At 42.5% G+C, this 25,505-nt stretch overlaps 1 protein-coding gene and 1 pseudogene across 1 annotated transcript in view; one reads left to right on the plus strand and one right to left on the minus strand.

The window, feature by feature from the left end:
- The window catches only part of PHF20 (PHD finger protein 20), a 177,071-nt gene that overhangs the window by 89,254 nt on the left and 62,312 nt on the right, over positions 1-25,505 (minus strand). Inside the window, exons 3-5 of the mRNA XM_030826717.1 lie at positions 19,746-19,917; positions 15,074-15,158; positions 4,117-4,196 (exon numbers count right to left, since the gene is read on the minus strand). Coding sequence (XP_030682577.1) covers positions 4,117-4,196; positions 15,074-15,158; positions 19,746-19,917 — 337 coding nt within the window. The remainder of the gene's footprint in view (positions 1-4,116; positions 4,197-15,073; positions 15,159-19,745; positions 19,918-25,505) is intronic.
- LOC115838021 lies at positions 11,575-11,879 on the plus strand (annotated as a pseudogene).

The following is a 25,505-nucleotide window of genomic DNA, read 5'->3' on the forward strand; positions in this document are numbered from 1 at the left end:
CCTAAAGTATTGGGATTATAGGCATGAGCCACCATGCCTGGCCTTAAAATTCTGGAAAGCAATCTTTCTGGCAAAGGTGTTCAAAGAAAATGCCTTCATGCTCTGTCCTTATCCCCAGCATGACTATACTAACCCAGAGCTTTTCAGAGGCCTGGTTCAGTTTGCCAGCATATGCTGATGTCTTGTGTACAGAAAAACAAAAACTGATAACTGGAAGCTGAACAGGAAAACTATAAAGATTATCCAACCCAGAACCAGGGTCTCTGCTTCCTCTACCAGGTAAAGGCTGTGCTCAGTTCAACAAGCCACCTACCATGTTCCTGAGCTACTTGGAGTTTTTGTCTATTGGTAGGAAATACTGCTTCTTAGTTACGTTCTCCCTAAATTACATTCTTTAAAATTCACACTAAAAATTGAGGGTCCTCTATTGTGACTGTTTCATAATAAGGCCAGGTCTAAAAGCTCTAGAGATTCCAAAACTATAATTATTTGTGTACGTATCTCTCTTCTAGGACCTCAAAAGAGCAGAGACCACCATACTATGTTCATATGGGATCCCCAGCACCTAGCACACACTAGGCACACAGGTTTTCACTGGAAGCAGGAAGGAGTACCTAAATACTCAACAAATAAAAGTTTAATTTGTTCTACAGGGAAAAATAATAAACAAGGAAATATTTTTTCAAGTCCCCCAAATTATTCTGAAAGCAGCCAGGTTTGAGAACAGGCATTCTCGGTAACGGCCAGCAGAAATATAAACTGAAATTGCCCTTCTTGTTGGGAGTTCGGGGAGGAGATGGCAATTTTAGTCAAAACTAAAAAGGTTATACCTTTGAACTAGAATAAATTCCTAGAAATAAAATTAGCTAAAATAATAATCAGACTTGTGTGCCTGGATTTACAAATATCCTAAATGACCATTTGGGAATTGGTTACACAAAGTACAGCTACATACATATTACAGAATACTACATAGCTGTTAAATATTATATTCTCAGAATATTAAGGAACTTGGGGAAATGTTAGTTAAAAGAAAAGAGCAGTACTATATTAATGTACCACAACTCCAATTTTGAAAAGAAATAGATACACACACGTATGTTTAATAAAAAACACAGAAAGATGTATACATCAAATTGTTAAGCCAAGTTATACACCAAAACGTTAAGAACAATTATATCTGTTTGATGGAATTATAGTTTTTATTTTCTTTGTGCTTTGTACTTATATATTTTTCTACAGTAAACATGTATTATAACTTCAAAAACATAAGTGTTACTAATATAGAGACTATCAAAACATTTATAAGGCAGTGCAGTCCTACAGAAAAAAAAAAAAAAAACTCAATCTATTCCAATAGTATATGAAAAACCTTTGAAATTGCCCATGACAGATAACTCTAGCCAAACCACTGTACCCTCTTGGAAAAGAAGCCAAGTCCAGCAGCCATGGGCCTGTGCTTAAGGGCCTACCGGGCTAAGGTCAGACACTCAGAGGCCACTGGGAAATGAGAAATGAAGCACGGCACCCAGAAATCCTCACTGGTAAGGCACCCACCTCCAAGCCAAAGCACTATGAGTGCTATTCATCAATTTACTGAGTAACGCGGAGTAAACAGATGAACAATTGTTATCTGGAGCCCTGGACTTCCACTTGGGAAGGTTCTGGATATAATCTGCCAATTCTGGACAAGTTTATAATTCTGTCCTCTATATTAACTCGTTCCACAAACCTAACACAAAAATTGCCAAATTTAAGGCCAAAATAATGTTTTAGAGTACTGCATGGCTCCTTACATGCCTGAGAGACAAGTGATCAAAGAAAAAGCATCATCAGGGCCAAAGCTTTATGTAATAATTTTGTTAATTTTCTGAAGAGGAAAACCAGCAAAAAGCAAAAACATTCTTGAGGTTACCACTAAAGGTATCACATATCAAAATCCTTTGAAGTGGCTGGGCATGGTGGCTCATGCCCTGTAATCTCAGCACTTTGGGAGGCCAAGGTAGGCAGATCACCCGAGGTCAGAAGTTCAAGACCAGCCTGGCCAACATGGTGAAACCCCCGTCTCTATTAAAAATACAAAAATTAGCTGGGCATGGTGGTGCATGCCTGTAGTCCCAGCTACTCGGGAGGCTGAGGAAGGAGAATTGCTTGAACCCAGGAGGTGGAGTTTACAGTGAGCCTAGATTGCATCACTGTACTCCAGCCTAGGCTACAGAGTGAGACTCCATCTCAAAAAAAAAAAAAAAAAAAAAAAAATTCTTAGAAACTTACGAATAGGCCGGGCATGGTGGCTCACACCTGTAATCCCAGCACTTTGGGAGTCCAAGGTGGGTGGATCACTTGAGGTCAGGAGTTCAGGACCAGCCTGGCCAACATGGTGAAACCCCATCTACTAGCAATACAAAAATTAGCCAGGCGTGGTGGCACATGCCTGTAATCCCAGCAAATCGGGAGGCTGAGGTGAGAATCACTTTAACTTGGGAGGTGGAGTTTGCACTGAGCAGAGAGATCAGGCCACTGCACTTCAGTCTGGGTGACAGAGAGAGACTCGGTCTCAAAAAAAACACAACTTACAAATATACATACAGAAGAATTCATTAAAAATCTCTGATAAGTGGAATCATTTCATCATCACAAAGACACAACAGAGGGCCAGGCACAGTGACTCACGCCTGTAATCCTAGCATTTTGGGAGGCCGAAGCGGGCAGACTGCCTGAGCTCAGGAGTTTGAGACCAGCCTGAACAATGTGGTGAAACCCTGTCTCTACCAAAATACAAAAAATGAGCCGGGCGTGGTGGCATGCACCTAGTCTCAGCTACTTGGGAGGCTGAGGCAGGAGAATCACTTGAACTGGGGAGGCAGGGAAGTTGCAATGGGCCAAGATTGCGCCACTGCACACCAGCCCAGGCGACAGAACAAGACTCTGTCTCCAAAAAAAACAAAAAACCAAAAGCCAAAGACACAACAGGTTATAGTATCACCAAATATTGTCAAATCAACTATCATCCAAGCAGATGAGTAACCAGTTATGATGCCCAGGTGATAAAATACTTTACTAAATTGCTAAATTAGCTGTCTCAACAGCTGAAATTAGTAATAATCAGGATTTTTAAAAACACCAATATCCAAATTTCGATCTCTATTTTCCCCTCAACTATTAAAACATAAACACGAAAAAGACAAAAGGGGAAAAAGCATGAAGAAAGTAGGCAACACTTCTAGATGGCCCATATCTATACAAACCATATTTCCAGGATCAAAACTGAGGCCCCATGCTCAGGCAAGTACATGCATGGTAACTGGAACAACAGGATACCAAATTCACAAACCAGGCACATCTAGCACAAGTGGCTGCCAAATCTGTGCCAAATGATAGCTCTGTAAACCACCAAGTAATGGTCCTAAGCTAAAAGACAGAGCTAGATGGAGAGAAAACATACTGGAGGTCTCCTCAAGCAATTCAACAAGTTCCCTATGACGACTAACAGCTCTTGTGGGGTGCAGGGCACAGAGAGAAGAAAAGAATAACCACTGTTGAAAAAAGATGAGAACAGAATATAGGCAATGGTATCCAAGTATCTGGCACTTTTGAAAAAAAGTCTCTGTTAAAAGGAAACAGTGGCCAGACACAGTGGCTCACATCTGTAATCCCAGCACCTTGGGAGGCCTAGGCAGGTGGGTCACCTGAGGTCAGGAGCTCGAGACCAGCCTGACCAATATGGTGAAACCCCGTCTCTACTAAAAATACAAAAAAATTAGCCAGGTGTGGTGGCGTGCGCCTATAATCCCAGCAACTCAGAAGGCTGAGACAGGAGAATTGCTTGAACCCAGGAGGCAGAGGTTGCAGTGAGCCGAGATCGCACCATTGTACTCCAGTCTGGGCGACAGAATGGGACTCTGTCTCTAAATAAACAAATAAATAAATAGGAAACAGCAAAGAGACAAATATTTACAACTTCTGAAAATTTGTGTATTATTTTCTGGTGAAATTGTGTCAGATGGAGGAAATAAACACTTGCCATCATAAACAAATGTAATGTCTTTATTTGAGGAAACAAAACTATAATGTTAGCATTATTCATAACACAAAGCACAAAACCGCATTTCTCACCTGATCTTTGGAAAAAGCTTTGACATGAATATGTTTGACAGTCTGAACTACTCCATCATAAAATTTCACAGTGTAAGTACCTAAAATTCAAGAAGATATCATGATTTTAACTCACAATTTCATGAAAGTGGTAACTTTTCAAAGTATAAACACAAGGGATCTCCAACCACATAATAAGCTTATAGGAGTTTAAAACTGTTTAAGAATCATATTCAGTCTTACTTATGTCCAAGATACCAGTGTGCTTGTCTTCACTTCTTAGTTAAGATTACACAGTTTTCTACCTACATAAATTGAAATTCATCAAAAAAAAACCTCGTTTTTAGATGCTTCATTAAAATAAATTTTATTTTATTCTAAATAAATATAAATATAAATTCAATTTATAAACTGAATTTAAGTGAAGAACAAAGAGCAGTAAAACAATTAAGAATGTGAGTAAAATGCAGACTTATTTATTCCTTGGTGAATTTTTCACTTTTATAATTTAATCTTTACGTTCCGGGATCGGGGGCAGTAATAGCTCTCAAGTTTTAAAACGAACATCATGGCTCACGCCTGTAATCCCAGCACTTTGGGAGGCCAAGGCAGGTGGATCACAAGGTCAGGAGTTCAAGACCAGCCTGGCCAACACAGTGAAACCCGTCTCTACTAAAAATACAAAAAATTAGCCGCGCTTGGTGGCAGGTGCCTGTAACCCCAGCTACTCGGGAGGCTGAGGCAGGAGAATCACTTGAACCAGGGAGGTAGAGGTTGCAGTGAGCCGAGATCCTGCCATTGCACTCCAGGCTGGGCAACAGAGCAAGACTCCGTCTCCAAAAAAAAAAAAAAAAAAAAAAAAGGAACATCATTCTGCTAAAGGTATTGTGTTTCAAGAGATGTGTTCTATTTCCACATCTCAGAATCCATTTGAATTATCTTCATGATACAATGTTTTAAAATAGAGACTTGGCCAAAACACAAAATGTTTGCTGCTACATTGTTAGTTTTTTTCTGCTACATTGTTAGTTGTTTTCTGCTACATTGTTAGTTTTTTTCTGCTACACTGTTAGTTTTTTCCCATTAGAAAAAAATCATTCAATAAAGATCCATCCCTGCTAAAAACCTTAAGCTGGAAACCCAGATAATCTTATCTTCCCAAATAAGGTGTCCAACTACAGAAGTTCTCATTAGTTGTACCCAAACAACACTTCCAAATTTTGCATCTTAGAGCCAATTCATGCCCCACCCATTTTTGCCCCAAGGATTTAAAATAATCACAATTAATCTTTTCAAGATTCAGTAAACCATTGGTAATCACGTAATGGTTTCCACTAGTAAACAGGTTTTTCTCTTTTTAGAACCAATTCCCCCACCCCCTGCAAAAAACCCTGAGGTCTGGGAGCCGAAGAATGCAACAACAAAGTTAAGACCTGGTTTTCTCCTTCTGATACATTCTCTTCCCACACCCCTCCACCGCCAGTCCTCAGCAGGGCCTAGTCAATGGCTAATCACGGGTACCAAATGAAGTCCAAAAGTATTCAACCTCCAACACAATCTGACCCCAATAATTTTCCAAACCTTATTTCTCATTACCACCATCCAATACCCACCAACTCAAAGTGACAAGCTACCCACTGAAACTGCCAGCGACACTTCTAACTCCACATCTGTATTAAAGTGTTTTCCTTCTGGGAATGTGCCACTCATTGATCTTTAAGTGCCCGGCTCAAATACTCACAACAGTTCTGTAAAAGCGTCCGGGCTTTTCAGCTACTAATGATTACCCCCGATCTGAACTTCTTAGGCTCATTTGGCACCAGCCTACAGAGCTTCAAACTTAGGTCTACCTTCATATAAGTACAGATCGCAACTCAAAAGCAGGCTCTTCAAGGCCAGAGACCACATCTTATACCACTTTCTTCCACACACAGTACCTGCCTCAGAGTAAACCAGTGCTTCTCAAAGTGTGGTCCCACAGCAGCAGCATGAGCAACTCCTGGGAACTCATTAGAAATGCAAGTTACCAGTCCCACCTCAGATACACTGAATCAGCAACTGGGAACAGGGCACAGGAATGTGCGTTTTTAACAACTCCTCCAGGTGATTCTGATGTCCACCAAAGTCCAAGAACCACTGCCATAGACAATTAGTAATTATCTACTGACCTTTATTCCTGGTAATTACAAAATAAAGGTGATTATTTGTCACAAGTGTCACCAATACATGACGAAACTAGCTAGCAAGACATAGAAAGACAAACTTTGATGTTCTCACTTATTTGTAGGAGCTAAAAATTAAAACAATTGAACTCATGGAGATAGTAGAGGGAGGGTTACCAGAGGCTAGGAAGGGTAGTAGGCAGGGGTGGGGGAAAGTGTCGATGGTTAAGGGGTACAAAAAAGTTAGAAAGAATGAATAAGACCTAGTATTTGCTAGCATAACAGGGTGACTATAGTCAAAAATAATGGTACATTTTAAAATAACTTGGCCACGTGTGGTGGCTCATGCCTGTAATCCCAGCACTTTGGGAGGCCGAGGCGGGTGGATCACTTGAGGTCAGGAGTTCAAGACCTGTCTAGTCAACATGATGAAACCCTGTCTCTACTAAAAATACAAAAATTAGCCAGGCGTGGTGGCACACACGAGTAATGCCAGCTACTCGGGAGGCTGAGGCAGGAGAATCGCCTGAACCCAGGAAGTGGAGGTTGCAGTGAGCCAAATCACACCACTGCACTCCAGACTGGGCGACAGTGAAACTCTGCCTAAAAAAAATAAAAATAAAAATAAAATAACTACATAATTGGATTGTTTTTAACAAAGGATAAATGCTTGGTGTGATATATACCCCCATTTACCCTGATGTGATTATTACACATTGCACACCTGTATCAAGATAGCTCGTGTAACTCATAAATACATACACCCACTTATGTACCCACAAAAATTAAAAAATTAAAAAAATTAAAAATATTTAAAAAAAGAAACTGGCTAGCAAACAAGATATAAGGATACATAGTTATGCCTGGTTGGGTTAAAACATCAGCAATTAGATGATAACAGCAATTAGATGAACAGGCTATGATAAAAGGATAAGAGCATAAAAGGATAAAAGCATAAACAATTATCTACACAGGCAGCTCAGCAATGACTTATAAGTACTTACAACAAAGGTCTGGGTTCCTGTTTTTCCCTGCCTATATTGTGAGGGTGTTGGCAAGCAAAGCAGTTATGATAAACAATGCTATGGAATTCTAAACAGACCCTTCTTAAGCAACCATGGTCCAACTCTGGCAAGTCTGGGGAGGGAAATGGGGTGATGGGAGTTTTAAGACTCCAGTTATCTTGATATCTTAAATATTATGTGTGCCAACAAGCCACACAAGACTCTATTTTCAACTATTTTATCAACAAAGTTAGTTCAGCATCAGTTACATCAAAATGAAAACTGTCGTTTTTACAGGCATTTCCAACATCCAAAAGTCAATATTGAGTAATGTTACCTAACAGTCCAACATTTTCAGCTACTTGGAGTTAATTTTGAAGCTTACTCCTGATGGCAGATTCCAGAAGGAGGACTTACATAAAAGGAACCTGAGTCCCATGATTAAGTCTGAGGCAGCTATCTTTGGAATCCAAGCCTGTCTACTGACCTCCAACCAATTTTTTCCCACCACCCCACACTGCCTATTGCTCAAGCTCCTCAGCCTAATTCCAAACCACAGACCCCTTTCAGAGTGCTGAAATGACCCAAACTATGGCCAAAGGTGCTAAGTGAAGACCGTCCTTAGATATATCTCAGTCTTTGATCCTTTTAACTTCCAAAGGACTACAAAGGATCATCTTGAAACTTTCCCCTTTAATCAAGCTAAACACAGACTAACTTGGGCTTCAATAAATCAGAGAGAATAATGGACAACAGAGAGGCTCAAATTTTACTCTGATGGTTTCATGTATATTACTAAAAGATTGTCTTCACATGGAATCCTCCCGTAGGTGGCTAATAATAGAGTTCTCCTGTGGCCACAAACACTACCTAACAAACAACATGTAAATGAAGGAACTCAAAAGAAGTGTATCCTGTTCCATCTCCTCTAATGTGACAGAAGGGCTACCTGCCTCAGACTCCCTTAAGGAGTTTTTGTCCCTAGACTTTAAGATGAAACAAAGATTCCTGGTCTTGCCCCTCTGAGGGTTAAGGACTCAGCATCGCAGACAATCTTATAGCAGTCAGTAATACTGAATGGGTTCTAAGAACAAAACTAGAGATGCATAACAAGCTCACCTTCTCTAGGACCAAAGACATAGGGATAATACATCGGTGATTTTGGATTGGACAGATTTCTGTTGCTCATGAAATCTACCACAGCTAATATTCCAGGGCCTCCTTTTTTCGTAGAAACAGGGTCTTCATCGGCCGGGCATAGCGGCTCACGCCTGTAATCCCAGCACTTTGGGAGGTCGAGGCGGGCGGATCACTTGAGGTCAGGAGTTCAAGACCAGTCTGGCCAACGTGGTGAAACCCCGTCTCTACAAAAATACAAAAATTAGCCAGGCATGATGGTGGGTGCTTGTAATCCCAGCTACTCAGGAGGCTGAGGAAGGAGAATCACTCGAACCTGGGAGGCAGAGGTTGTAGTGAGATGAGATTGCGCCACTGCACTCCAGCCTGGGCAACAGAGCAAGACTCCGTCTCAAAAAAAAAAAAAGAAACAGGGTCTTCGTCACCCATCCTGGAGTGCAGTGGTAAGAACCTAGCTCACTGCAGCCTCAAACTCCTGGGCTCAAGCAATCCTACTGTCTCTGCCTCACAAGTGGCTGGGACTACAGGCATGCACCAACATGTCCAGCCAATTTTTTGTTTTTTAATTTTTTGTAGAGATAGCAGGGCATGGGGGTCTATGTTACCCAGGCTGGTCTCAAACTCCCAGCCTCAAAGAATCCTGCCTCCTCGACTTCCAAAAGCACTGGAATTATAGATGTGAGCTATCCTGCCCAGCGTCCAGGGCTTCTTTTCTATCTCATTCACTCTTCGGAAGTCAGATTATTCCAGAATGCCACAGATGGAAAACGGAGGGTTTTCAAACACGTTTTCTCAGGCTGGTCTGAAAGTAGTGAGTTATCTCAGTTGATTGTTCACAGTTAGTTACAGATCGAACTTCTTGTTCTACTCTTTCCTTTCTTCTCACAACTGCTTTCAACTAGTCTTTTCTTTTTCTTTCTTCTTTTTTTTTTTTTTTTTTGAGATGAGTCTTGCTCTGTTGCCCAGGCTGGAGTGCAGTGGCTCGATCTTGGCTCACTGCAACCTCCGCCTCCTGGGTTCAAGTGATTCTCCTGCCTCAGCCTCCCGAGTAGCTGGGATTACAGGTGCACGCCACCATGCCCGGCTACCTTTTGTATTTTTAGTAGAGACGGGTTTCACTGTGTTGGACAGGCTGGTCTTGAACTCCTGACCTCAGGTGATCCACCTGCCTCGACCTCCCAAAGAGCTGGGATTACAGGCGTCAGCCACCACGCCTGGACCAGCCCTTTAAAAAAAAAAAAAAAAAAAAAAAAAATTAGGTTGGGCACGGTGGCTCACACCTGTAATTCCAACACTTTGGGAGGCCAAGGCAGGTGGATCATGAGGTCAGGAGTTCAAGACCAGCCTAACCAACACAGTGAAACCCTATCTCTACTAAAAATACAAAAATTAGCCAGGCATGGTGGCACACACCAGTAATCCCAGCTACTCGGGAGGCTGCGGCAGGAGAATCACTTGAACCCAGGAGGCGGAGGTTGCAGTGAGCTGAGATCGAGCCACTGCACTCCAGCCTGGGCGACAGTGGGAGACTCCATCTCAAAAAAAAAAAAAAGCTTTCTTGAAGTCCTTAGGCTTCCACAGATTGAGGGGTGGGGATGTGCATATGTTTGCGGGCATGCCTTCCCCTCCCTCTAAGTATTTTCTTCTTAGCAATTTTACATTTTGGGTTTAGGTTCTGTGGCCAATACAACACTCATCTATTCCCACTCCCTCTTTGACTTCTAACTGCTCAAAAGAGTCCAGAGCAAAGGCAGCGAACCGCCCATAATCACTGAGCAGGAACTGGGACCAGACCCTGTCTCCCAACCATGGTTCTCAAGATAACACCGGCTCCAGAAAGTGCAGACCACTACATACACTCTCGCATTCTATCAGTGAACACCTGGACCTAATTGACAACACCTGCCCTCTTAGGAAAACCCTGCTCCAAAGAGGCAGCCTAGTACTGTGGGAACGACAGTTTAGGGACTCTGTAGAACCACAGACCTCCATGCAGATCTCAGCTCTACCATCCAAGCGCTTTATAACCTCAAGCAGTTTCCCCCTGTGAGTTTTGTTCCTCATCTGCAAAATAAGAATGGGGGCAATAACCTTTCCATGTTTGTGTAAAGACTAAATACGATAAGATATGGAAATAACCTAGCACAGGGCCTGTCACAGACCAAGGGATCAATACCACCAAGTCCCCCTAAAAGGGAAGCACAGCACATTGACATCTTTTTTTCTTTTTTTTGGAGACGGAGTCTCGCTCTGTCGCCCAGGCTAGAGTGCAGTGTGGCGCGATCTCGGCTCACTGCAACTTCTGCCTCCTGAGTTCAAGCGATTCTCCTGTCTCAGCCTCCCGAGTAGCTGGGACTACAGGCACGTGCTACCACGCCTGGTTAATTTTTGTGTTTTTAGTAGAGACTAGGTTTCACCATATTGGCCAGGCTGGTCTCGAACTTCTGACCTCAGGTAATCCGCCACCCCGGCCCCCCAAAGTGCTGGGATTACAGGCGTAAGCCACTGCGCCTGGCCAGACATTGATATCTTTAAAGGCTATCTAGGCAAAAAAAAAAAAAAAAAAAAGGGGGGGGTCGGGGGAAGCACAATCCCTCTTCCCCCAATAGAAGAAAACAGCCAAGCTAGCACCTGCACGTGTGGGCCTAAATCTTCCTTTTCTCTTTCTACAAAGCTGTTCACATAGTATCAGCCTCCCCACATTTCAAATGTAGAATCAGTTACAGCATGAAGAAAACAAAAAATAAAAGCTGCTTCAGCCAGAGACTCTAGAAACAAGATCATTTCCATAACATCTCCTGTTATAAAGGCAGACCTCAGTCACTGCCCCAGAGACTGAACTGGCAGGGTAGGTAGGGGACATGACCCAAAAATATGCATATTTTTTAGGAAGAAGGAGCTGATTTACCTGCTCATTCAAGCTAAAGAACCACAGATCAACAGAAAGGAACAATTCCCCATTTTGTCATAAATGCTAATCTACACAGTAGTTTCCTTAAAGAAAATCACTTACAGAGCAGAGTTGTACACTACTGGGGGCAAAAAGCCCTGACAGACAACTGACTCTGCTATTCCTTGTGTGGAAAAAAAGGGGAGATTTGGGAGGCTGAAGCGAGTGGATCATTTGAGGTCAGGAGTTCCAGACCAGCCTGGCCAATACAGTGAAACTTTGTCTCTACTACAAATGAAAAAATTAAAGCAGCAGCTTTATTGCTGCATTTCTGTCTTCACCTTCACGATGTTTCCCGTGGTCAAAAACAAACTAAGTCATCTCCAAGTTCGAAGCATTCAGCAAACAATGGCAAGGCAGAGCCACCAGAAACGTACACCTGATTTTCATAACAAATATGGTAATACTGTATTAGCTAGGGGAGACACTTTCTGTGTTGCTATATGGACATATATAACAACACAAATTGGAATAGAATGGAACCCGTCCCCTGTTGGCAGAGTCACCCCCCCAAAATGGAGAGAACAGTAATCATACCAGCTGGTGTAATAATTAATTGTTTAAAAAACAGCTCATAATTGATGCCAAGTTAAAGCACTGTGTACCCATTAGGATATGGCATTAATGAAGAAATAAAGTACATTTGAAACCTTAAAAAAATATATATATATAAATTAGCCAGGTGTGGCGTGGCATGTGCCTGTAGTCCCAGCTGCTCAGGAGGCTGAGGCAGGAGAATCGCTTGAACCCAGGAGGTGGAGGTTGCAGTGAGCAGAGATTGTGCCACTGCACTCCAGCCTGGACAACAGAGCAAGATTCTGTCACAAAAAAAAAAAAAAAAAAAAAAAAAAAAAAAAAAAAAAAGGGAGGGGGAAGCTAAGCAGCCCCAGCAAAGAGGTGAGGTCAGCTCACCAGAGATGGCTTCCAAACAAAGATTCCCTGAAAGTAGAAACCCATCTTTTACTGTCTTTTATAACAACACAGACTGAGAGTCTAACAAGGCTACCAACTGCCACTGCCTTCACACTAAATAATGCTTATTCTCCACTGCTGAAGAACCATTCCAGATGAAAACAGCTAAATAATATGGCATTATATGCCCTATTTTCCAAGTGCTAACAGATGCCCTTAAGAAACTAAAGTTGTTATTTAGTTCTGATTCAATCATGCCAGACTCCTCAGTGCCAGCATCTGCCACTTCCACACTCTGGCTAGAGTCCCCACCCACCAGCCTGCTCAACACTCAGCCTTAGCAAAACACCCAAGGAGATTAAGAGTGGCAAGAAAATCAGATCAAGCCTTCTAAAGATAAATCTACAAGGCGTGACTTCACTATATCCCCTGCCTCCTCCTGGCAGCACCAACAAGACATAGTGACATTTACAGGAAATAAAGGGGCCGCCTTGCCGGCAGAGCCGCTCCTCGCAGGGCCATTAAGCTGGTGGCCACTGCTACGGATGAACCTGAGGCATGGCAGAAAATATCAAGGAAAGAGTGAAAAGAGAGACTAGCACTGTCGCTCCCAATCCCACAAGTAATCCCACAGTGAATCGTGATGAAGCAGAAACTGACCATCAGCTCTAATCCAAACCTAATCATTTTTGAAATCATTATTTCAAAGAGTTTCTGACCCATCCCACACACAAACACAAAACCTTATAGAGACAGGTGTCTACCATGATTAAACTGCACCATCCTGCCCTGCCTCCTCCTGGTAGCTCTATTTCAGCACCTACTTCATTCTACCTTGAAGCAGGTCTTCTTTTGTTTTACTTCATGATGCCATGCTCTGGGCTCTGCAGGTATTAGATCTAAACAGTAGATTACTAAGCCTTCATTGCCTCCACCAAGACACTTTCCCACCCCTCTTAGAGGCATTAATTATCTTCATCTCCAAATCAGACATAGATCTGAGCTCCTACAAAGGCTGGCTTTCCTTCACAATCTGGGTGGCCAATAGTACTACCCAGCCTGTCTCATTAACTTTCTGTTTCAGGATTGCCCCTCTCCCATATCCTCTCCTCTCTCTTCCAGTTAGTCCCAAAAACCAGTCAGTGTGTCGGCGTAATACAGGACTTCATACCCAAGAACCTCAGGACAACAGGTTTTGGCAGAAATTTGCATTCATTTTCATGTCCTTCAACTAACTAAGTTTCACTGGACAGAATATGGAGCTTCAGAAACAATATATTAGCGTTGCAAACGACCATTTTAGGAACTACCATAGCCTCGAGACTCTCCCTCCTATAATTTTAGCTTATGGAGGAAGCACAACTGAAAAGACTTTTTTTTTTTTTTTTTTTTTAAAGAGACAGAGTCTCGTTCTGCTGCCCAGGCTGGAGTACAATGACACTATCACAGCTTGCTGCAGCCTCAAACTCCTGGGCTCAAGGGATCTTCCCACCTCAGCCATGCGAGTAGCTAGGACTACAGGAACATGTCACCACACTCGTCTAATTTTTTTCTCATAGTGAGATGAGGTCTCACTATGTTGCCCAGGCTGGTCTCAAATTCCTGGCCTCAAGTGATCCTCCCACCAGAGCCTCCCAAACTGCTGGGATTACAGGCAAGAACCATCGTGTTTGGCCTGAAAAATACTTTTCTAAAAAGTTGCGGCTGGGCATAATGGCTCACACCTATAAACCCAACACTTTGGGAGGCCAAGGTGGGCGGATCACATGAGACCAGCCTGGCCAACATAGCGAAACCCGGTCTCTACTAAAAATACAAAATTTAGCTGACCGTGGTGCACGTTGGTAATCCCAGCTACTCAAGAGGCTGAGGCAGGAGAATCGCTTGAACCCAGGAGATGGAGGTTGCAGTGAGCTGAGCTGGCACCACTGCACTCCAGCCTGGGCAACAGAGCAAGACTCTGTCTCAAAAAAGAACAAGAAAAGAAAAATCATTCTCAGACAAAACTTGGTCAGCCTGAGGCCCAGCAGTTAGCAGAGTATTAATAAATATCTGAATAACTTCATCAAATGAAAAGTCAGTCTGGCCTAATAGTCAACCCTACAGTGGCATCAAGAGGCCTGACTTCCCTAAACACTCACTTCAGAGATCATGGAGACCATACACACCCTAGTGGAATGTGCTTACGGTGGTATCACTAGGACCCAGACTCTATTCTCCAGGTGCCAGGATCCTGACCATACATATTATCCTCATAACTCTTTGTCTGCCCTTTTACTAGCAAAATTGAGCCTCTGTTAGTCAAGTTCCCCATCCTGTCTCTTCACATGTTCAACTCTGGCAAATGAAACCCAACTCAGTCCTCTAAATTCCGGCGTCCCAGTTTCCACTAGCAACTCCAATGTTACAGACCACCCTCAGTCACCTTGCATCCAGAAAGCACATTTTTTAAAGTTTGTTAGTGTTCATTTAATTTCTAAGCTATTCACAAATATTCAGGGCTATCTCATCAATTATATTAGGAACTCCTAGACAGCAAGTACTTGCACACGTCCAGGCAGAGTGACAGATGAACTGTGACTGTTTTAGAAAACAATGACTGAAATTTAGGGGGTAAAAAGTCAAACTACCTTTTTTGTCCAGTTTTCTTTACTTATAATTTCTTCCAAACTCCTGACATAGTGATTAACTTGAATAAAGCGGATACCTAGGCAATAAATACTGAAAATATACTATCAAGCTCTGATATTACAAACATCCCCCACCCCCCACCTAAGTCATGAGTAAAAACAACTACAACTCAAATGCCTTACCATCCTTGTTAACAGCAGTGACTTTGGCCGGGTAAAAACGACAATCAGACCAGCAAGCAAGGACCTGCTCATTTATTTGAAATTCCTAAAAAACATAAAAAAAAAAAAAAAGATCCTGTTACCAACCTAATTTCACAGGACATACAGGACATACTAGATCTCATAAAAGAGGCTGGGATTGATAAGAAAGTGTGAAGGGAAAGTAGCTATTGGGATGGAGGAAGATATTTCTGTTGTTCAACACTAGGAGTTGCTATAATTTCGGTGTCATTTGTCCTCGCCAAAAGTTAATGTTTTCAGTGCAGCAGTGCTGGAGATGGGGCCTATGAGAGGTGTTTGGGTCATGGTAGCAGATCCCTCATGAATAGATTAATGCTGTCTCAAGGAGTGACTTCTCGCTCTCCTGGGAATGGATTCATTCCCAAGAAAGCAAGTTGTTATAAAGCAAGGCTCCTCCCCCTGTTTGGTCCCTCTCTTCACACTTATCTCCCTCTTTGACCTTCCACCATGTATGACACAGCACAAAAGCCGATGCCAGAAGCCAGTACCATGCACTTGAACTTCCCAGCCTGCAGAATTGTGAGCTAAACAAACCTCTTTTCTTTATAAATTACCTAGTCTCAGGTATTCTATTATAGCCACACAAAAAAGACTAAGACAGGAGTCAAAACAAAAGGGCTGGGACACAAGACCTCAATAAGCCCAAGAGGTCTAGGCAGGCACAGAACAGCACTGATGATAATTCCACCCTAACCAGCATACATTCTGAAAATGAGTCTAAGAGGCCAGGACTACTAGGATACACATCAGGGATAGGAGTTAGAAGACATGAGGCTACTTCATACTCAGGGAAGCAGCATTTAATGCCACCTACACTTCTAAAGTGTCTTTTGCCAGGGAAAGCAATCATTCACCTTTAATATTTTATACTCTTTTCCCAGCACACAGTTTGCACTGATAAATAATGGGCCAGGCGCAGTGGCTCACACTTGTAATCCCAGCACTCTGGGAAGTCGAGGTGGGCAGATCACCTGAGATCAGCCTGGCCAACATGGTGAAACCCTGTCTCTACTAAAAATACAAAAATTAGCCAGTGCGGTGGTGGCCACCTGTAATCCCAGCTTCTCAGAAGGCTGAGGCAGGAGAATCACTTGAACTCGGAGGTGGAGGTTGCAGTGAGCCGATATTGCGCCATTGCACCCCAGGCTGGGTGATAAAGTAAGACTCCGTCTCAAAAAAAAAAAAAAAATTTGTAGAATGAACATTGAAAAGTCAAATGGAACAATACTGAATAATCCTTAACTGGGAAAAAGAAAAAAAAGGCCAGGAAGAGTTCAAGTTTCCTAATAGGGTTAAAATAGAAAATAAGCCGGACACAGTGGCTCGTGCCTGTAATCCCAGCACTTTGGGAGGCTGGGGCAGGTGGATCACCTGAGGTCAGGAGTCTGGCCAACATGATGAACTCCCACCTCTACTAAAAATACAAAAATTAGCCAGGTGTGGTTGGATGCACCTGTAGTCCCAGCTACTCAGAAGGCTAAGACTCGAGAATCACTTGAACCCGGAAGACAGGTTGCAGTGAGCCAAGATCATGCCACTGCACTCCAGCCTCGACAGTACAGTAAGACTGTCTCAAAAAAAAAAAAAAGAAAAAGAAAATAGAAGGCAGGGCTGAGTCAGATCCAAAAGCAGCAGCACCATTATAGATGTCCCAATGGCTGTTTAAAAACCTTAAAACTAGCCAGGCACAAGGGCACACGCCTATAATCCCAGGACTTTGGGAGGTACAAAGGATCTTCCTTCTTTGGCAGAAAGGTCCCTTAAGGCCAGGAGTTCAAGACCAGCCTGGGCAACATAATAAGACCTTGTCTCTACAAAAAAAAAAATTTAATTAGTCAGGCATAGTAGTACATGCCTATAGTCCCAGGTACTCAGGAGGCTGAGGAAGGAGGATTGCTTGAGCCCAAGAGGTCAAGGCTACATTGAGCCAAGACTGCACCACTGCACTCCAGACTGGGCAACAGAGCAAGAAAACATCTCTTTAAAAAAAAAAACAAAAAAAGACGAGTTAATGGGTGCAGCACACCAACATGGCACATGTATACATATGTAACAAACCTGCACGTTGTGCACATGTACCCTAGAACTTAAAGTATAATAAAAAATAAATAAATAAATAAATAAAACTTAAAAAAATAAAATAAACTGTTATTACAGGAACAGAAAAACACCATAAATGAAGCTTCAAAAGATATGCTAATTGAAGTAAGTCAGACCCAAAATGTTACATATAGTATGATTTTATTTCAAATGAAAAACCAAACAAAAATAGGACTATAAGCAGAAAACAGATCAGTGGTTGCCAGGGTCCAGAACTGGTCCAGGACTGGCTGGTGAACACTGAATGAAAAGCAATTTGAGGGAGAGCTTCTTTTTGTCATAATGAAAATATTGTGTATCATATGGCAGTGGCTATCTGACAATATAAATTTGCAAAACTTATTAAACTATACAGTTAAAATGGGTGATTTTTATATCACAAATTTAAATGCTTATTAAACTTAAGCTTATTACACAAAACTTATGAAATCATACACTTAAAATGGGTGTAGTTAATTTAAATAAAGTTAGTTAAAAAACAAGATAGTCTATAGTGCCTTTACCCTTGTTTTAATATGATAAAATTTCTAAAAATATTCTAAATTAGGGCTTAATCTGTAATCTTAAAATATCATTATTTTATGATTTATTTGCTTCTTTTCTAAAGTTGATAACCCTCTTTGGACTTGCTATGTTCTTCTTAGGATGAACTTTGTATTTTATTGTTTCAGCCAGTGTGTGTGTGTGTGTGTGTGTGTGTGCAGCGATGGTGAAGAAAAATGGGAGATTCTTGGGGTGGGAATTTTATAATGACAGAGTGAGGAGCTTGACAAATCTTCTTTGGCAAGAAAGCAAAAATAAAGCTGGACAACATTATCCAAAAAAAAACAAAAAACAAAAAAGCAGGCTAGGCGCGGTGGCTCACACCTGTAATGCCAGGACTTTGGGAGGCCGAGGCGGGCGGATCATGAGGTCAGGAGATCGAGACCATTGTGGCTAACACAGTGAAACCCCGTCTGTACTAAAAATACAAAAAATTAGCCAGGTGTGGTGGCACGCACCTGTAGTCCCAGCTACTCGGGAGGATGAGGCAGGGGAATCACTTGAACCCAGGAGCTGGAGGTTGCAGTGAGCCGAGATCGAGCCACTGCACTCCAGCCTGAGCGACAGAGCAAGACCCCATCTCAAAAACAAATAAACAAAAAAAAAAAACAGCTCTTGAGCTACTTGCTCGAGCCTGCTCCCACTCTGTGGAGTGTACTTTCATTTCAGTACATCTGTGCTTTCATTGCTTAAAACGAAACAAATCAAAAAAACCTTAAAACTAATACTTCATACTGCATTTTGAAGTCAGTAAAAGCTCCAGGCATAGAGATAAAATTTAGAAAAATGGAATACAGTCCAATCAATTCCACGTTCTTTAAGGGCTTATAAAAGACTTTGCAGGACGAGCTTACACCTATAATCCTAGCACTGTGGGAGACCAAGGTGGAAGGATCGCTTGAGCCCGGAGTTCAAGACCACCCTGGGCAACAGTGCAAGACACTGTCTCTATAAAAAAATTTAAAAATTAGCCAGGTGTGGTAGGCCCGTGGTCCCAGCTACTTGTGAAGTTTAAGTGGAAAGACGGCTTGAGCCTGGGAGATAGAGGCTACAGTGAGCCATGATCGTACCACTGCATTCCAGTCTGGGCAACAGAGCAAGACCCTGTCTCAAAAGAAAAAGACCTTGCATATGAGACTAGTACAATGCTCTACATGGAATGATCACTTTTTATTTTTCTTTTTTTTTGAGACGGAATATCACTCTGTCACCCAGGCTGGAGTGCAGTGGCATGATCATCTTGGCTCACTGCAACCTCCGCCTCCTGGGTTCAGGCGATTCTCCTGCCTCAGCCTCCCAGGTAGCTGGTATTACAGGCGCCTGCTACTACATCCAGCTAATTTTTTGTATTTTTAGTAGAGGTGGGGTTTCACCATGTTGGCCAGGCTGGTCTCAAACTCCTGATCTTGTGACTCGCCGGCCTCCACCTCCCAAAATGCTGGGATTACAGGTGTGAGCCACCGTGCCTGGCCAGAATGATCACTTAACAAAAGATCAGACAGCTTAACAAAAGATCAGAAGATCTACTATGTGCCAGGCAGTGTTCTAGAAGTTAGGGATACAATGCTATAAAATCAGTCAGGAGTTTGAGACCAGCCTGGCCAATACAGCAAAACCCCGTCTCTACTAAAAATATAAAAATTAGCCATGGTGGGCACCTGTAATCCTAGCTACTAGGGAGGCTGAGGCATGAGAATCCCTTGAACCCGAGAGGTGGAGGCTGCAGTGAGCAGAGATCGCACCACTGCACTCCAGCCTGGGCAACAGAGCGAGACTCCGTATCAAAAAACAAACAAACAAACAAAATTAGGATTCTTCAAGAGCCCCAGGTGTCATAGAGGTCTCAGGGTTACAACTATAGGCCTAAATAAGAACTTGTCTCCAGCTGCTACTAACATCAAAGATTGAAACACAAACAGCCCAATGGCTGACCTTGCGTACTACAGAACTTCCCAGATTTGTTACTCACAGAAGATCCATCCTCTTCATGCAAGCCCTCTTTCCTCAGCTGTATTTTCTCTAAAGGGCGTAAATAAGGACTGTCCCAGCAGAACCACTCATCATAACGATGGTTCCAACGCTTGAAATGGATGAGTACTTTTCCTTCCTCGTAGTCAATGTCTTCTATGTGAGCTGGATACCTGAGTCAGAAAAAAAAAAAAATTGGCATTCCTTTAATACCCACCCCAAATATCCAAATATCCATAATGGTACATTTCCAAACCTCTTCCCAAAAAGAGAAGGTTACCAGGCCTACCGTTTAGAGACTCTGTGTAATTGGGTCAAATCACAAATTATGGAGGGTAACAGACTTGAGGTCCAAATCCTAACCTGCATATTCCTTAGTTTATGAACTGTTTTATTTTATTTTATTTTTGAGACAGAGTCTCGCTCTGTCACCCAGGCTGGAGTGCAGTGATGTGATCTTGGCTCACTGCAACCTCCTGGGTTCAAATAATTCTCCCTGCCTCAGCCTCCTGAGTAGCGGGGATTACAGCGCCCGCCACCACGCCCGGCTAGTTTTTGTATTTTTAGTAGAGATGGGGTTTCGCCATGTTGGCCAGGCTGGTCTCGAACTCCTGAGCTTAGTTGATCTGCCCACTTCAATCTCCCAAAGTGCTGAGATTACAAGGGTGAACCACTGTGCCTGGCCAGTTTATGAACTATTAAATTAAACTTTCAGAGCCTGAGTTCCCTCACGTAAAGTGGAAGAAGCACATTGGGTTGTAGTGTGGATTAAACAAGATGACACACACGAAAGATCTGAGCACACAAGAGGCAGGAAGAAAACATTTAACAACTAGATTAGATTTTACATGTGCCAATAAATCAGAATGACCATGCAACCCAGACTGTATCAGACAGTCTCAATTTTAAGCATTTATAAGCAATATAATGGAATACTATGCAGCTTTTTTTGTCGTTGTTTGTTTTTTTGAGACGGGGTCTCACTCTGTCGCTATGCTGGAGTGCAGTGGCGCGATCTCAGCTCTCTGCAACCTCCACCTCCCTGGTTCAAGTGATTCTCCTGCCTCAGTTTCCCGAGTAGCTGGGACTACAGGCACGTGCCACCACGCCCAGCTAATTTTTGTAATTTTAGTAGAAACGGGGTTTCAACATGTCGGCCAGGATGGTCTCGATCTCTTGACCTCATGATCCGCCCGCCTCAGCCTCCTAAAGTGCTAGCATTACAGGCATGAGCTACCGTGCCCGGCCTTATACTACGCGGTTATTAAAAAGAACAAGATGATTTTATCTGTCAAGATATGGAAAGCTCTTCTAAGATACACAGTTATATGATTCAGAACACTGTATATGCTAAGCTATTGTTTTGTTTTATTTGATTGATTGATTGATTAATTGATTGATTGAGACAGGGTCTCTGTCACCCAGGCTGAAGTGCAGTGGCGTGATCTCGGCTCACTGCAACCTTCCTCTCCCCAGCTCAAGTGTCCCTCCAGCCTCAGCTTCCCAAGTAGTTGAGACTACAGGCATACACCACCATACAGGGCTAATTTTTCTATTTTTTGTAGAGATGGAGTTCTGTTATGTTGCCCAGGCTGGTCTCAAACTCCTGGGCTCAAGCTATCTGCCCACCTCAGCCTCCCCAAATGCTGGAATTACACGCATGAGCTACCACACTTGACTAATTTTTTAAAGAGGAGAAAAAAGGATATGTATTCGCATATGCTTATATATGCACAAAGTATCTGCAAGGATGCCCAAGAAACAACAAAGGTTACTTGTGGAAAAGTGTGGTCAGTTCAGTAGATGGTTTCTTTCAACCTCCATTCAACCTTCTTTCTAGACTGAGAGTTAGGAAAATCAACAACTACATTTCCCTGACTTCCTTACAATTGGTGGCCAAGGTCATAAAGACCCTTGGGTTAGTGGCCAGGTCCAGTACCAGGCCTATCAAGCTTCCACATACATGTAAATCATCAGGGTATCCTATTGAAATCAAGATTCTGATTCAGTATGCCACGCTGGGGCCTAAGAGTTCTCACAAGCTCCCAGATGTTGCTGCTGCTGCTGCTGCTGCTGGTCTGCAATAGCCAGAGCCTATTGTCTAATCATCAGCTTCATGCATGTCAAGCAGCAGTGGTGCAGATGGCAGTGCCAGTAGTGACTTCCTGACCTCCAGATCACAGCTACAATTGTGGGCCTTTCAAGATGATACCCTAAGGGCAGCCTCCTTGAGTCCCACTCTTCCAGCCCTTCCAACAACTTTAAAAGTACCCAGTTCCCTACGTTAAATCCTTTTGTGGTTAAAATATTCAGGCTGGTTTCTGTTTCCGGCATTTATTCCTGACACAAGAGAGATATCTGGATAAGACGCGGGGAGGGGCAAAAATAGGAGGGAGACGTTTTGCAGTATACCTTATAATATTTTTTTATTTCAACTGTATAAAGGTATTGCTCATTCCAAAAAATAAACGGTTAAAAATAAAGAAAAATATTGTATGCAGTTTTTCTCTGAAAACACTTGTATTAATCAAATAGCTATTCTAGACTGAAAAAGTTTACATTCTATCTGTATTTTCTCCCTGCAACCTGGTTTGTACCATTTCCTTCCTTTCTTATATCCAGCACCTAGTACAGTGCTGTGCTAATAAACACATGCTACCTACCTAAATGAACAGGCCTGCTTTCTTGTGTCTGTATACTGTGTACTTTTCAACCCTACACTAGCACTCTCTAAGGCAGTTTGCTTAGCGTTAACTTATCGCAGTACTTTGCACATACTAGGTACTCAATAAATGTTTAGCAAATGAATTCCACTCTTCTTACTCTTCCCAAAGGTCATGCATTCTGTCAGTTTTTTAATTCCAACATTCTCAGACTCCAGCAACCTATTCCAATTTCATTCCTCAAGTTCAGGCCCCCATCACTTCATGTGTGTATTCCTCACAGAGGACTGGAAGCGTATGTTTTCCATAATTCCTAATTGCTACTATACATACTTTAATTGCTCAAAAATATTAACAAAAGACATAAACAGCCCTGAAACTAGTCTTCCTACTCCAATCCAACTGACAGCTGCTATAAATACAAGACATCTTGACAGCAGACTGGCTAATTGATCTGACAAATGAAATAGCACAATTGTAGGAGACAAGAGAGGATTCCCTAAATCCACTCCTTTCTGTAAAATGGGGAGAAGGACATCAATATGGCAATTACCTATCTCTTACCCTCTCATTCATTCAGCCTACCTGAGAAACTAGTAAACCTCTCTAAAATAACACAATCTGTGCTAACACATTCCTATTCAAGCCACTTTCTTTTTTTTTTTTTGAGATGGAATCTTGTTCTATCGCCCAGGATGGAATGCAGTGGCACGATCTCGGCTCACTGCAAGCTCTGCCTCCTGGGTTCACGCCATTCTCCTGCCTCAGCCTCCCAAGTAGCTGGAACCACAGGCGCCCGCCACCACGCCCAGCTAATTTTTTTGTATTTTTAGTAGAGACGGGGTTTCACCATGTTAGCCAGGATGGTCTCGATCTCCTGACTTCGTGATCCACCCACCTCGGCCTCCCAAAGTGCTGGCATTACAGGCATGAGCCACCGCACCTGGCCTCAAACCACTTTAATGGTTTACTATCCCTAGCAACAGTTTTCTCACACAGGGTCCTTGGACTAAGGCAGAAAATTTTCTTTACATGGAAATCACTTTTTTTTTTTTTTTTTGAGACAGGGTCTCAGTCTGTTGCCCAGGCTGGAGTGCAGTGGCACCACCATGGCACACTACAGCTTTGAACTCCTGACCTCAAGTGATCCTCCCACCTCAGCCACCAGAGTAGCTGGGACTACAGTCTCATACCACCATGCCCAGCTAATTTATTGTTATTTTTTTGTAGAGGTGGAGTCTCACTATGTTGCCCAGGCTGGTCTTGAACACCTGGGCTCAAGTATCCTCCTGCGTCAGCCTCCCAAAGTGCTGAGATTACAGGCATGAGCCACCATGCCCCACTTGTAATCGCATTCTTTCTAACTTTTAGTATTTAAATATACCTTCTATGTTAAAACGATAACAACTGTTTTTAATACCCTTCCTAATATTACACAGCCTTCAAAAAGAATAAGGCAGCTCTATGTATTGACTTTATTTTTTTAAATGTATTGATTTTAAAAGATCTCTAAGAAATGTGTGAGGTAAACTCAAAGATGTCAAACAGTATTTGAATGCACTACCATTTATGTGGGGGAAGGGAGAGAGCCAATACAGTCATACCTGTTGTTAAATGCGTGGCCTACCTCGGGAAGGAGGATCAAGTAACCCAGTTTGCCTCCCAGAAGGGGAACTGGATAGTTTTAAGCAACTGGAGAGGAAGCATGAGACCCATTTTATTCGCTGTATATCCTTTTGGACATTTTGAATGCTATATCATGAGCACATATTAACTATTAAAAGTACATAATTACATACTTATTTTAAATGTCCTTATTTGGCAAAATTAAAAGTTGGCAACCTCAGGGAAAACCTTAAATTCTTTTGGATATGCACTGGTCAGAAGTGAGGATTCATTCATAGAATCAAGTGTGAACTCCTAGGCCAGCAACTCCACTCGCTCTGAAGGGTCTTTATGTCCTCGGCTAATGTAAAGCTTCTCCCTCATTCTGGGCACATGTATCCCACTCTCTGCAGACCTAAACAAACCCCTCCAAGAGGCTCAATGGTAGCCAAGGCGCAAAATTTTCCAAAGATTAAGTGGTCCTCCCCACTTCCCTAAAGTGTGACAAAGATGCAAGTCACTTACGGTGGTGGGGACCCAATTACATTTCAGAGAAGAGGGAGGCTGCAAAAACCATCTTAGAGATCAACCTGGTAAGACTTAGTGGATCACAACTCTGCCTGCCTTGGTGACAGCTTAGCTTCATCAGTCAACAGGAATTTATTAAGTGCTTTTGATCTGACCAGCCAATTCTAGGCCTTGGAAGGGATTATACAAACACGTGTTCTGGCCCCTGCCCTTGAGGAGAACTAGACACACAAATGGATTAGGCTTTATAACTATTAGGTTGAACCACATTTAATTGCTGATAATCAACTGCTTTTTACCTACCAAAATAGCAGTTTTATCCGGTTCAACCTAAATATTTGGACAACCATAAAGCAGGCTGAAGATGATGAGACAGGGTTAACAAAAGAGATGTGAATGGAATTTGTACAAGCAGAAAAAGGAAGAGAGAATTTCTAGCTTCCATGTGTAACTAACAGCCACTGATGAGACTCTAGTTTCCAAACTAACATTGCAGCTGGGAGTTACATTTCCAATCAATGGGAATACTAGCCAGAAAGGGGCAGATAATCAAACTAATAACAAAAATTAGCTCTTAGGAGGGGACAGGGATTAGGAATAACCAAGAGATTTTTGCTTTAGTGTGAATTTTTTTAAAAATTTAGTTAAATATTACTTGTATAAGTAAAAAATAAGTACTTTTGGGGTTTTGGGTTTGGTTTTTTTTGTTTTTGTTTTTTGTTTTGTTTTTGAGACAGGGTCTTACTGTGTCACCCAGGATGGAGTACAGTAGTGCAATCTCCACTCACTGCAGCTTTGACCTACCAGGTTCAGGTGATCCACCTCAGCCTCCTGAGTAGCTGGGACTACAGGCTCACTCCACCATGCTCGGCTAAGATACTTTTTTGGTATTTTTTGTAGAAACGGGGTTTTGCCACGTTGCTGAGGCTGGTCTCAAATTCCTGGGCTCAAGCGATCGCTGGCCT

This window comes from Nomascus leucogenys, chromosome 13, assembly GCF_006542625.1.
Source record: "Nomascus leucogenys isolate Asia chromosome 13, Asia_NLE_v1, whole genome shotgun sequence".
Taxonomy (NCBI): domain Eukaryota; kingdom Metazoa; phylum Chordata; class Mammalia; order Primates; family Hylobatidae; genus Nomascus; species Nomascus leucogenys.